At 38.2% G+C, this 15022-nt stretch overlaps 1 protein-coding gene across 1 annotated transcript in view; it reads right to left on the minus strand.

Annotated features, from left to right (window-relative positions):
- Positions 1-14227: 14227 nt before the first annotated feature.
- Positions 14228-15022, minus strand: part of MAP3K21 (mitogen-activated protein kinase kinase kinase 21) — a 41609-nt gene continuing 40814 nt past the window's right edge. Inside the window, exon 11 of the mRNA XM_059835552.1 lies at positions 14228-14652. Within this exon, the coding sequence (XP_059691535.1) occupies positions 14228-14652 (425 nt within the window). The remainder of the gene's footprint in view (positions 14653-15022) is intronic.

The raw sequence follows: 15022 nt of genomic DNA on the forward strand, positions 1-15022 counted from the left end.
TGAGCAGCAGAGGAATTTGGCATTGTGCACATCCCCATGATTACTGGAAGAATAAGGAGTCTAACTGGGTTTGCCAATTGAATGGGTTAAAGTTCAATTTTCCCCCTAATCAGCAGGGACAAGCAGGTGTTGAATATTTGTATTTGAATAGAAAACAGCTCCACTCTGTTGCTATACCCACCATCAGCATGGGGCAAAGGGAAGAGGAGGCAGCATTTACTTCTGTTTGCTGCCTTGGGTACCAAAAGATGACAGTGTTTTAAATAGCCGTCATAAAAAGCTGGTGAAGGTAAAGGATTTATTTTGGTATTTCAAATCTCAGTTAAGGGAAGCAGATGCACACACTAACTTTGCAGGAGCAGAGCACATGCAGTTCTTACAGCTTTAAGTTCTTCAAAAGACCTATTGCTTTCAATTAGTCTTATTCAAAAGGACAGAGCTGATAAGCAGAGCAAGAATGTGATCAAGACTTCTGAGACTCTGGGTTTGGCCCCCGTCCTAACAGAGGTTCCATGACGCTGGGCAAGTTACACCTTCCAGTCTTCCCCACCCAGAGAGTTTGGAGACACACTTAGGTTGGCAATCTTTCTCATCTGCACTTTGTAGTCAATGTTTTATTTGTTAGCAACTTACCTGCCACATCTTAGAGAGAGAGCACACGTCTGCCCTTATTGGTTATTATCTATTGAAATATAGGCATCTTCCATTCAGCTTGGTCCACAGGTCTACAAGATAGAAACTATGCTGGAGGGTGGGTTTTTGGGGCTTTTTTTTTTTTTTTTTTTTTTTGCCCACAGCCCCAGCATTTCTACATCCCAGCAACTGCAGTTGTTATAATTTGGATGGTCTCCAAGGTTCACCAAGGAGAGCAGATTAATCTTGATTTCCTCCTCAGTCTCCCAGAAGTTAATCTACTGCATAAACTGCCACTGGGCAAACTTAATCTCTGGTAGCTGGATTTAAGTCCATGAGTTTATAAGATACCACTTTTCATTTACTATTTCTCATCCATACATCACATGATGATTCAAATTGCATCTGAAAGTTGACTATCGTAGGTCTTAATGAAAACTAGCATATTTGTCAGTCAAAGGGAGCACATCTAGCATACCAAACAGTGAGCAACTGAAGCATCATTAAATCCAGAAAATCTTATGCTTCCATGACACATTCTAAAAGGCATTTATAACACTGTTTAAAATCCTAAGACAAATGTACAAGGCTGAGGGCACAGAGGAACAACAGTTATCGCTGAAATGCAATCAGTTGTACCTTGCAATATAATGGCTCAGCTATCAACTCTCTAAAGTAGTTCAGAGCAAGAAGAGTAGAATCTTGTTTTTGTGGGAAGTAGGGAATTAGAAGTGTGCTGGAGTCTGGCCAGGATTTGAGTGCTGTGTTTCTACCCTTAAGAAAGAGGTTAAGAAATTGGATTTTAGCACCTTATCCAAAATATGTTCTCTCAAAGTAGAAGATTCCTCTTAGGAATTATTCTGTCTCGTGTGAAAAGACTCAGAGCTTTTGACATGTATCCACTTCAAGCTTTTGTGTGATGAACTTTACTTCAAAATATCCCATTAATAGGAAAATCACTTGTGATGTAAGAAATCCAAGATGATACATGAAGCTCAAGTAAATACAAAGTGTCCCTTTAGGACACCTCTAGCTTAATAAAGAGGCTTATAATTTCTCAGTGGTGGGAAATCTTTGCGATCCCAGAGATAAACCAAGGATAAACTGGTTATCAAAAGCACACTGACAAAAAGTTTTGGCTTTGACAGTTTTGCTTTTCTTCTGTCAAAACAAGTATTATTGAAAAGTCCCAAACAGCTCTGCTTCTAAAACTAAAAGCAATATATCCTTGAAACAAAAGGGCCTGGCTGTGATTTCCTATAGGTCCGTGGTTGCTTGCAAACTTCCCACCATTTGTGTACAAACATGGCAGGCAGGTTACAGCCACAGTAACACTGAAGGCTGCACGCTCAGAAGTAAAGATAACAAAAAGGCGACTATTAATCAGTAGAGACTTTGTAGAAAACAGCTCCTGAGCTCATCTAGGTGGTTAGCTTTAAAGGCAGAGAACTGCATTTTTGGCTTGGTTAAAGAACTGACTCTTGGCATTGCGTGCTGCTGCCATGCAGTTCTTCCATCAACTGCTTTCCTCTGGAATTTGAAGCTGGAGGCTTTAAACCACACATTCTTTCAATCTTATTGACTTCTCGTATCTCATATTCATACCCTTAACACATGCAGATACTGTGGTGGTGAATGCTGGTAGTAATGAACCATTTCTCCCACTAGCTCTGCAAGGCACTACTGCACAATCTGTATTTTAGGGAGTCAAGATTTACAGTATAGCTTTAGGCATTTAATTTCTGTAGCTCAGTTATGAGCCAAGGCTTTCTATACCATAGACTGAGCCTCCAGGGACCCATTCAGAGCTCGTTCTTCTTCCAATTCACAGCAGGTAGTTATTTCTGTATAGAGTCAGATGCCTAAATCTAGATGATGGAGTAATTCTTCTCCTCCCTCATCCTTATGTTTCACATTAATTTATTAAATCCTGTCTCCAAGGTAAAGATGGAGCAGTTCCAAGAGAGAATGCTACTGTGAAGAAGAGCATGAAGAACTTATTCTGACATTTGGGCTAGTAAGTCCTAACATAAATCCTTCTTTAGGGAACATTCGCATATTTGCTGCCCCCTCATAAATGGGGAGCAATCAGGTAATGCAGCTTCACAAGAGTAGTATTAAGCAGCAGTTGTTGAAATATAGAGTCCTTTTATTCAGACAAAAGAAAATACCTAGTATCCTGATGACTTTAGGGTGGGGGAGAACAATGTAACAGCATTTGTTGTATGAACAGGAAATCAGTGCTAAATTTTAATAGCTTTGACCAATCATTAGAATCTTAAAAAAAACCAAAACACTAAACTTTGTGTAATTATTTCCCTAATGTGGCAATTACTGGTTAAATCATTGCAGCCAGTTGTTATTGGAATTATTCCTTACCGAAGTTAAAGTTTAACTTGCAAGGAACCTGTGCTTTGAAAGAAAAGTATGTACAGCTGCAGTGTATTCAGTTCCCAGGCTAAGAGTTAGAGCTCCTCTTTGTGTGTAAAGTTAATGCCTTAACTCTGCTGTAGCTGTTGTTTACCACTGAAACATGGTGCCTTTGATCGCAGCTGTCTAAGTGCTTTACAAAAAAGGATGAAATCATTGTGCTCATCTTACAGACCAGAGCTACAGTGTAAGCTACAAAGAAGTTAAGTGACTCGCCCAAGATCAAATGCTAAGCTTGTCCTGGAACCAGGGTCTGATCTCCAGTTTGTACTGCCTGTAGCTACAAGTTTCCTGCTGAACTCATTGCACTGAAAAAAATGCAGAAAAGAAAAGCTCTTTTAGAAGATTCTGTTCGATGTTACCTTTTCAAGAAAAAAATATGTCAAAGTAAAAAGACAGCATTTATTTTAATCAAATGTAAGTAAAAGTTTTCAGAAGCTTAAGCCCAATTGACCTTTTAAAAAATTTGTAGAGCTCCTAAAGTACTTGAATTTTGTAACGCCAAATGCAAACTAAATTGGCTGCATTGATCCAATGCAATTACATAGGCACATTTTTCAAACCTTCGTTGAAACAGCACTGTTAATTATTGTTGAAAGTGGCATGGGAGAGGTCACTGAACTGATAACACTTCGATATAGTGTTTTAACTCTTTGATATCAGACATCTCTGGAGACAAGCCTACCTAGACAGGCTATTAGACACATACTCCATCTAGCACATTGATTTCTTAACCTAGTGAGGAAGATTTTAAATAAGGGTTGAATGGGGCAGTTGACAAAAGCACACAGGAAAATAATAATAAGGCAACCTGGACATAGACCTAAAAATGAGGAGACACACATTTATTTAACAATATGGTCACAGTAAAGCAAGGAGAGAGAGGAATGTATGAAACTAGTTTTAGATGGTTGTATAAAACCACAGTAAGGATGAGGAAGAGCTGAAAGTCTTAATACAAGGAACAAGATTATGAGACAATTAGCATACCTTATGGGAAGTATCATGACCAGAATACAAATCATAGAAGAAAAAGCTTGTTATAAAATAGGAAACAAATGGAAATGTTGCTTTACTTATCAAATATTCATATGCTTGCTCAGCAGTCCGAACTATAGGAAGAGCTACAGGTGTTGAAAAAAACCTCTGTGAACTTATTTCAAACAGGGATACTCCTCAACCTCCCTTCCCCAACCTGACAAAACTAGACTTCAGTACCTGAAGGACTTGAGTACAGGCTGAAAAATATAAGGAAAAATAAGTTAGAAATTTTGTATTAAGGGCATGGCTTCAAACTATTTCAGTGTGAGAGAAATGAAATTCTAGAAGATCAGTGACTTGGGTAAATTGTGAATTCTTTATTGGTATCAAATACAAGGCAAAAGCCTGTAGAAAAACAAGTTTAAAAAATGGCAAGAGTACATGGAGACAAAATGAGGTGAATTTGGAAGGAAAACCTCAAAATAAGTCATATTATAAATACAGTAGTAATAAAAACAAATAAACAAACAAAAACCCACAAGAAAAGTGGCGATACAATTCCCAGCAGCAGGCAAAGCCATCACCTCATTAGTTGATGCCAAGAAATCGTATTAGCTGATTTGCATCAATCTTTTGCAAAATTGTCAGATGTTAAACAGTAACTAGCACAATTAAGACCTACCTAAGTAGGTAAAAAGCAGTGTAGAGAAAGGAAAGCTTATGAAGTGGAAAAAAAACCCCATTACTAATTAGCTGGGCTTGATGAACTTTGTTCTGAAGCTGATCTGATTAAAGCAGTCATTTCTAAGAACCACAGGAAAGCAAAAGACTGTGGAAAGAACAGATGGTGTTTTGATTTTTTTTGTATGGAGGTGGTACATTACAAGCTAGCCAGCTCACCTTCAATTTTCCGTCAAATGTTTGAAAAGACAATCAGGACCCTTTTGAAAGCACCTCAAAGATGACAAGCAACAGCTACTATGTGTTTGACAAGACTTGACAAATTAACCTAATTTCTGTTTAAGACAGGATAATGAGCCTTCTGGCAATGGGAGAAGCAGCAGATGTATTTTGACCATGACAAGGCTTTTGACACTGTCACAGATGATGCAAGTAAGGTCTCAGCTGGAGGTTTTTGGACACAGCTTTGCCTTCCTCCCAAATTGTGAATGCAAGAGAGAGCCCTGAAAGGGATCTGATTTCTAGGAAGCTATTCAGGAGGAAAGATCAAAGGAATTGTATGGTTTACCCTAGTAAAGGAAAAAAAAAAAGGTGGAATATGACAAACCTAGAGATCATGAGCAATAAGGACAGAAACAATCTGTTCCTTTGTCATTGCAGTAAGCACTTTGCTTATGGAGGAGCCACGCTCTTGGAGCATCAGCCAAGCCACTGCTGTAAAAAACCGGGTTTACAAAACAGTGGAAAAACTCCCACTTAGCAATGTTTAGCAATGGACAACTATAAAATTCTTCTGTGGTCTATTCTACAGAATCAGCTTTTTATTCCTTAACAGACAAGAATCAACACATCAAGCAACATATCTGTGAATGGACTGTGGTAAGGGAATGATACTGGTTACTCAAGAAGGTTCGACAAAATGAGGCCCTTGGGAAACAGGATAGCCATCTCTGTTAAAATCATACTCTAGCTTTCCTCAGAACAAACCATTTCTTTAAATCTCCTTTCTGAGCCTGCCAGCACATCTAATATTGGAAAACAACATTTCATTGCACCAGCTGCTGAACTGTTGTTATGAGAACTGGTGAAGAGCAGTAGACCACAAAAGTGATTTTTTCTTCCTGATGCTTACACACTTGTGCAAACACGGGAGACCTGCTGCACACTGAGGTGTTTTTACAATAGGGGATCACTGTTAAAAAGAGGAAATGAGCAGACATCTTGGTGGCACCTCCTACCACAGAAACAGACCTGTTAGATGAAACTTGATTGATCTATGGGATCAATCCATCCTGAGAAGTCCTGAAACAAGTCCCTGGGCATAGTTCCAGAAACAGACAGAAACAGGCTTCAGAGAAACAGGTGAAGCAAAAGACCCAGGAAGCACAACTGCACTTGTGAGAAAGAACAGATCAGAGTCAAGAGTGATGGTTTGCCTACGTCCACTACAGCAGAGAGCCAGGAGAGAAGTTGTTTTCCTGCCTCTCTTTGTAGCAACTACACTGGTGCTCACACCCTGAACAACATCAGAAGAAATCTGCAGGATATCTTTTGAGATCATCCACAATATGAAATCAAGGTTCAACCATATTGTAACTGCAAATGGAAAAGGGTGATAACTGGTCTCTAAACTATAATACAATTGGCCCTCTGTATACCTGTTGTCATCTGTTACACCATGGTGAACCAATACTTTCCAGTTTTGATCCTTTGAGTTCCTTTCCAAGGAGAAAGCTAACTGGCTTGCATTTCAAGATTTAGATATTGATAGACCTCCATAAGCAGTATGCGTATCATTAATCTCATTGCTTCTCATGCTCAGTCCTGAACTGCTATTTTTAGTGTACTTTATTTTACAATGAAGGCTTTTGTGGCTAACAGGATCTCCTGGCTTTTTCACTGTTAGCAGTAAGATAAACTTAAATTGGACTATACAGAAAAGGAGAAAGTTGAGACAAAACTTTCCTACTTAGGCTTCTTTTCAACTGTAACCCAGCCTCATCCTATCCTGACTTCTACAGGTATTCAGAAAAAATCATCAGTTAAAAAAAAAATTCAAACCAAGCACTACAATTATTGCTCACAATAGTTGAGGTAATTATCTTTTTTTGAAAAGCACTCGCTATTTATATTCGTACTATATAGACATTTACACAGTGCTTTTTATCAGAGAACTACCTTCAGCAATACCTGTTGGGGCACATATAAGCCAGATCCCTCTCTTTGGCTCACATACAGCTAGAAAGAGAGAGCATTGCCCATTCCTCTTCCTTCAAAACCCTGAAAGTATTAAAAGGTTTTAAGGTAAAGGGGAAAAATACTCTAGGAGTATATTTACAGCTACAAGAGGATCTCTTTACTTTTAGTATCTACAAGCACGTAATGTGCACACACACAAAGAGCGCCCCTGATTTTCTGGAAGGGATTCAGAATACCTGTTTAAAAAAGAAAAATGGTATCAGGCACACTTTTCTTCTAAATATACTGTCCAATACTTAGGACAACTGTGGAAACAGTACCCCGTGGCAGCTCTGCAGGCCTGAGAAGCGCAGAGTTCCCAAAAATTGCTAAAGTGATCATAGGTGATGACCCCATGCTATGACACTCTTAATATGCCTTACATAGTTATCCAATGTGATGTCACTGTAGACAGTATCTGGTCTTTACATCTTCTAGCTATAGATAATGACAGTACAGGTGTTCTTCTTAATGGTCTGATTCTATAAGCCAAAAGAATTTGCTTAACCAGAGAAAAGCAACCATGGTAAAAAAAAAAAAAAAAAGCCTGAAAAAGCATCTGAAAGATATGCTTTTCAGTGGGTCTAAATTAGCTAAGGCACAATAAAAATAGCACAAGGCTATTCCTTTGTCCACAAACACCTAACATGTATTCCTTGTGGGTAAACAAGGGTGTTTCTGTCCTAGCCCCAAAGCCAGCCATCAAGTAGCTGCATGACAGACAAGAAGGAATCAGGGCCTTGGTGATGAAAACTTCCACTATCAAGAGCGGAGTCACCAATGTGGATAATTTCAGGGGTTCTACAGTGAGAAGAGTAAGTCTTTTGATGAGAACTGCAGTGGCTGATAGAATCACCATTACCACTTCTGCCTTAAACATTTCAGGTGGCACATGCATTGAAGGAGATGTATACTCATTTCCCTAAGAGTCAAGATGACATCTGGCCACATGTGGGCCACTTCCGGAGCAGAACTGGATTCCCTTTGGGTGAATACCCTGCCCTTGGAAATAATCTGTAAGAGATTATCCGGCACTCTCCTCTCAAGACCTACTCAAAATAGTTTAAATCACTGGACAATATATGTATTTTTAGGTGAATTTGACTTTTGTTTTTTTAGGTAAGTTTGACTTACCTAAACTACTGGCAGATACACCTGATGTTTGACCTGTCTGCTTCGTAGCACAATCACCTCTCTCCATCAGGCATGGAAAAAAAATCTTGCACCCCTCCTACTGTTGGTAACATTTATCAGGCAGAGTAAGTGGCATCTAACCCAAGCAATAAACATCACTTTCAGTCTCGAAGGTAGCAAGAGAGTAAAAAGTCTTTGTAAAATATTATTGCTTAATCCTGTCTGCCATAAAAGGAAGTTTAGAAACTTTTGAATTATTCAAGTGATTGGCGAAACAGTGAAGGGAATGAATAGTGCTATTCTTTCTGTTTTCTCCTGGGCTGCAAATATGCAGATTTCCACCTGCTTTCATAACGATTGGCAAGCCCTCAGATGACTAGGATTATTCATAGTGACTACTACATCATCAAAGATCTTAGCTAGGTATATCTGAACTCTTGGCAGGGAGAAAGGACAACGTAGTGCTTATGTAAATTCTCTGGCATGCGAAGAACTCGGCAGCTACAGCAGGCATGGCTACATTGGGTAGCTTTCTTTGGAGAAGAGTTAACAGCTTTCTGCTGAGGAGTTCATTGTTGGGCCCTTTCTGTCTCCCCTTTGGAGACCACGCTATTCATGAATGTCTTCAGCAGCCACAAGAGAGTCAAGTTGTCAGACCCTGTAACTGCATACTTTGGTGTGGTGGAAGGGAAGACTGATGTTCTTAGATATAATGCAAATGTTTTTAAGAAGTCTATTTAGCAGTGTTGCAGAGCACGACTCTCCATATTAATGATCACTCAAAGGAGTAACACCAAATTTTACATTTGGCTGAAATTTGACTAGTTTGGTCACCCAGGCTGAATTGACAACTCTGCTTTTAAAGTAAACTGTAAAGCTTTTTAACAGATACAAGCTGTTACATTAAGACGCACTGAACTTGGTCATCCTGATGCCAGATCTCAACTACTGGAAGCAATTCACTAAAGCCTAGATGTGAGAATGTCATTACGCCTTTATTTTTGAAATGGGAAAAAAGGCCTTTGAAAGTAATTGAAGAATAGCAATTACCTAAATCACTTAGGAAAAATAGTTTACATGACATGAATAAAATATGACATGGTATTAACTACAACTTGCTTAAATGTCACCAAGTTACCAGTGGAGTACCACAGGGGTTGATACTAGGGCTGATACTGTTTAACATCTCCATTAACAATCTGGTTGCTGGGACAGGGTGTTACCCTCAGCAGGTTTGCAGATCATATAAAACTGTGAGTGGCTGATGCACCAGACAGTTGTGCTGCCATTCAGAGAGACCTGGACAGGCTGGAAAACTGGGCTTAAAGGAATCTCGAAGTGGAAATGCATTTGGGGAGGAACAACCCCATGCACCAATACGCACTGGGGGCTGACCACCTGGGAAGCAGCTTTGCAGAAAAGGATCCAAGGATCCTGGTGGACGACAAGCTGAACATAAGCCAGCCACGTGCCCTTACAGCAAAGAAGGCCAATGGTATTCTGCATTAGGAGTGTTGTCAGCAGGTTGAGGGAGGTTATCCTTCTCCCGCTACTTGGCATTGGTGAGGCCACACCTGGAGTGCTGGGTACAGTTCTGGGCTCCGCAGCACAAGAAAGATACGCACTTACTGGAACAAATCCAGTGCAGGACCACAAAGACAATTAAAGGACTGGAGCATCTTTCATATGTGGAAACGCTGAGAGAGCTGGGACTGTTCAGCGTGGAGAAGAGGACGCTCCAGGAGGATCTTAGTGTTTATAAATATCTGATAAGGGGGAATGAAGAGGGAGCCAGACTCTTCTCCGCAGTGTCCAGTGACAGCACAAGAGGCAATGGGCACAAACTGAAAAAACAGGGAACTCAATCTGAACATGAGAAAATGTTTCTATTGTGAGGGTGGTCAAACACTGGAACAGATTTCCCAGAGAACCTGTAGAGTCTCCATCTGTGGAGATACTGAAAACTCAACCGGACATGGTCTTGGGCAATCTGCTCTAGCAGAGGGTGTTGGACTGTTTCATCTCCAGAGGTCTCTTCCAACCTAAATGATCCTGTGATTCTGTGAAATAGAAAAGTAAATCTATCCTACTTGCATAGCTCTGTGGATCTATTCTCCAGCCTATTAGAACAAAAAACCATTTCTTTTTGTTAAAAAAGCTATTTTATCAAACTAGCTAGATCATCGAAGATACTGGATTTCTAACAGTATTGAGATTACTAACTCATGTTTGGTCTGCTCATTTTCGCTTATGTTCAGGGAGAAATCCATTACACACTTGCAAGGACTCTGGTCTTAATTTAGAATACCTAATACTGCAATCTTAAGCACCCTCAAACTTACATCAAAAAGTGTACTGGATAACAGAGTCTCATTAGCTCCTAATAATGCATGCACTGGAGTGATCTGACTCGTTATATTAAAAAGGGAGGTGGCTAGTGAGAATGGGATCTTTTCCATTACCACACACTTGTATGCAGATCATAATATTACCATTATAACATTGTGTATAAAATAAACGGCCTATGCAGCTTGGCTTATAATCCGGGCTCGATACTGATGCTCACAGGCCATGTATATATTTGTTATCTAGCCAGCCTCACTGAAAGCTCTATGCAGGCATGTCTTTATAAGATTGGGCTTACAGCTTTGAATTTCACTGCACCACTAGACTTTGCTGTATCTTGCCTGTTGCCACTGTGCAAATGGATACTTCCTCTTCTCCTCACTGAAAGATGGGCTAATGCGCCCGTGGCATGATGGGGGAAGAGAAGAGGGAAGTTCTCAAAAGAAGGCATTAGAAATTATTACAAGGAAAATACTGGCTTCATTTGCTTCAAAAACCTCAACCAACTGAACAAAAAAAGTACCAAACCCCCCGAAACAAAAAAAACAACAAACCCTCCCCCTCAAAAAAAATATATTATTCCTTACCTGTATTCTTGATGCTTTATCAGATGCAGAATTTATTTATATCCACTGCTCTACCTCCTCTAAGATACCCAGCCAACATTGTAAAAGCATCAAAAGACATATTATGGTCACACAAAAGAAAGAACAAGCCTATACCATATGTTTCTGCCCACATCAATTGCAAGACATAACAGGAACATTCACATTACTGTACTGGATAATTAATCTTAAAATAACAATTACATTCTAATGTTCCAAGAACAGGCTGGCCATAGTCTATAGTTCCTGGTTATTCACCAGAGAACTCCTTTGTACATGTTAAGAAAGCATTAAAATGTATTTTCAAGAAAATTCAGGTCACTTTGCAATACAGTAGCTACAAAACATTTATTTTTTAAATAAAAACATTTAAATCATCAGGTTTTGTAAAACAGCATGTCAAGTGTTTATCTTAATCTTTGTAGTGTAAGCACCTTCAGTTTTGTGCTAAAACAATCAACATAATTTATTATTTGGTCAGGCTATTAACCTACATTGAAATAAATATACTTTTAACTAAGACAGATCACTTAATGCATACCAGATTACCATACCTTTATAGAAAGTTTCTCTGGTGACAAGTGAAATACAGACTGTGAAACCATGATTGCAATAACTTTTTCTTTTTCTCTTTTTAATTTCAGTGAAGACTGGCCTATAATTTTAAACTATAAAAACAATGATAAAGCGCTATAGACTATAGCTTAAAAAAAACCTGCATCACGTAAGAGAAATATTTGAGATGTCTTACCTAAACTGTCTCAGAATAAGAGGTGGAATACAAACTACTAAATTAGTTACAATGCACTGGGCTGGTCATATCATATGTCCCATTCTTATGGGAAATTATTCACTGAACAGGAATAGAAATCTTTCTTTAATTACAAGAGAGATAAGCCACTGATAAGTGAAAACAATATAGCTCACAAAGGGCTTTTTATGCTGATACTATTGATTACAAAACATAGGGTGCAAAATTAAACATTTAAAATTATATAAACCTTAAAAGTACAGAAAAGAACTTAACAGAAGTTTACAACTCAAAATACTTCAGCACCTGAGATTTTCCTGTAGAAAGCCAGAGATACTTTCTTCAGAAACATGCAATACAATCAACTCCTTTTCTCTCAGTATTACATAGGAATAATTGATCAAGAAAGAGTTGAAATATACATAATGCTCCAAAATTCTAATTAAGCCTTGAGGATAAATCTGCTATCAAGCTATACTTAAAATTTGATCCATGTGCATTACCTAATTGACTTTATTTTATGAAAACATTTTGTATTAAAACTGGAATAGACTTCATCTATTAAAGTGTTCTGATGAAATTAAAGTTTAAAGACAAAGAACAGTATGCAACTTGAATCATGTTGACAAAGCACTAAGAATACTGAAATAGAAAGAGGTTTGAACAAAATGTAATAACTTAATCTGCTATGCAAGCATTTAGTTTTACAGACAACTAGTGGTTACGACTTTACTTTTGGTAAACTAGTACTTTAAGGAAATTCTTTTCACTTTGAGAGCTAGGAAGTTGCATATTCTGTGTTCTACTCTGTGTGATTAAGACTTCATGATTTTGTGTGTATAATTATCTGTCATCCTCAAGGTAGCCACTGTACTGCATACCAGTCTTAGAACAGAAACTTCCTTTTTTAATCCCTTGGTTTTGAAGCTTTAAGCAATTACACGTGTATTCTATTTAACAACTGAACTCCCAGACCCCAGAGGAAAGGAGAAGAAAACATTTAAAACAAAGGTCTCAACAAAACAGTGTTCAGATGGGAAAATAGTCATTTTATTCTAGCATTACCTAATTTTATTTATGAAGACTATTTAAATGTCAAACGATATGCAAAAATAGGACTTCAAATACTGAAATATGAGGGATATTCCTTTAATTCTAGAAATGCTCTCATCAGGGAAAGTATACTGTACATTTGGTTTTATTTAATCACTTAGTGATACTGTAAAAAATTAAACTATCAGTATTATCAAGGTTAAATATTCCTCCCCCCACAATTAACTACTTGGAATTTTCTGAAACCTTTCTATCACTGAAAACCAGTCAAGCATAAATGTTTCTGTCCTTTAATTCCTAAATATGAATAGCTGGGCACTCAGTAGTAACTTTAGGAAGAAAAGCTGCAGAGATTATATGGAAAGATTTAATATTAAATTATCGCAATTTTAAAATTTGAGTGCAGTAACACGCACTGTTGGCTCACTTAAAACCAAAACCAATCATCCTTAAAACCCATCATCTTTCCTCAGTATAAGGTGCAGCAGAGTTTAAAAAAAAAAAAGGGGGGGGGGCAAACCCCTCCACCACAAACAAAAAATCCCAAACCAAGAATATTGTTTTCAGTGCAAACACTGTAGTCTTCAAAAGGTTAAGAGTACAAATATTTACGTTCCAGTGTATCCTTACCTACAAGGAATGTTGCTTCACATTATAAAGTGTCAAATACCTTTAATCCAATTGCAATACTAAATTTTACTCTCTCATATCGATATGGTGGCTGAAACCTAAGTGTTTATACAGGCAGTGTAACTTTCTGGAGAAACTAATGCACACAGTTGAAAGTTCTCACAAAAACCAAGAGCAAAGACTGCAACTTCATCTGCTACTCCTTAACCAATTTCAGTAACAAATGCCAAAATGTAACCAGCTACTTAATGAGGAGTGAACAGAGCCTCCTGCACCAGCACCTTAAATCCCCTGCCCCCCTTCCGAATTCTACAGGCCACAGAGGCAAGCTGCTGACAACCACTTCTTAGGTAAAACTCTTCCTCCTGGAACACAACCTTACTGTATGTCATTCATTTTTTCAATGTGCTAAAGTTAAATTTCTAGTAAAACCCCTTAAACCTAAAGAAAACTTCCGTGACACTGCAGAGGGAGGTGGGCATGTTATTTCAGTCATTCAAAATATGCTTATAAAGTTCACCTAGAATACTATTTTGCAGCATTGTGCTTTTGGAGTTACTAGCTGGGATTCCAAGGAACATTTGAAAAAGGCACCTACTACACTTTCTTAATTAGCTGCCCATTTTAATAATTTTGGTACTATTTGTCACAGTACATCAGAAAACAGCAGCACAAAGCATTAGATGGACAAGAATTTTGTATTTGTTCCCCTTTAAAAAGCAAACATTTTTAAAATGAAAGGCACTCATGACAGAAACTCTCTCTCCAGTTCATATATAGATGGCCGACAAGTTTTGCTCTTCATTCTACATAAAGGCACAGTACAGTCTCTGTTTTGACCTTCCACATCAATATCAAGTAATGAGGGCATGTGGCAGTTAGTTCTTTCCTCTGTATCTGGCAAGAAGTTAACATCTGGACCTACATTGCCCTCTAAATATTCAGAGTCTTTAGAGTTTGGTTTAATAATACGTGGAATAATCTGCCATGCATCAATTTTACTTCTTAGAGAAGAAGGTCGTGGCCTTGATATACTATTGACAGCGCTCTGCTTTTCAGTTGAAACACCACTGTGATTGCTTCTTTGTTGAACAGATGGAGAGTGCAGAGTTCCAGTAACTGATAGAACTGGTAATATGGAGACATCATTGGTTGAAGCAAATCCATTAGCTAGTGGAAAGGAAAAGCCAAGCAAAAAAAGACAATTTAAACCATGTGACTTCTTGATTTCTTTGCCATTTGTAAAACTGGGTTGCCATCAACACTAGTGGGTTTTTTTTTTCCACCAGAAAAATTAAGAGGCTTGTACATTTGTGGGGAATCTCTTAAGAGAGGAGCAGTGCTCAAATAACATTCTTGCATCTATACTCTCTGCTAGAGGACATAACAATTTATTTTTTACTGCTACAAAAGCGATATAAAGCATTAACCACCCAGTAACTGGACAAATATTAACACTGGAATAAAGCCCCACAAATCTGTCCAGTTTTAATTAATAATTACACATGCATAGAGTACCATGAAGAATATTACATTTAAG

This window comes from Gavia stellata, chromosome 2 (genome assembly GCF_030936135.1).
Source record: "Gavia stellata isolate bGavSte3 chromosome 2, bGavSte3.hap2, whole genome shotgun sequence".
NCBI classification, from domain to species: Eukaryota; Metazoa; Chordata; class Aves; order Gaviiformes; family Gaviidae; genus Gavia; species Gavia stellata.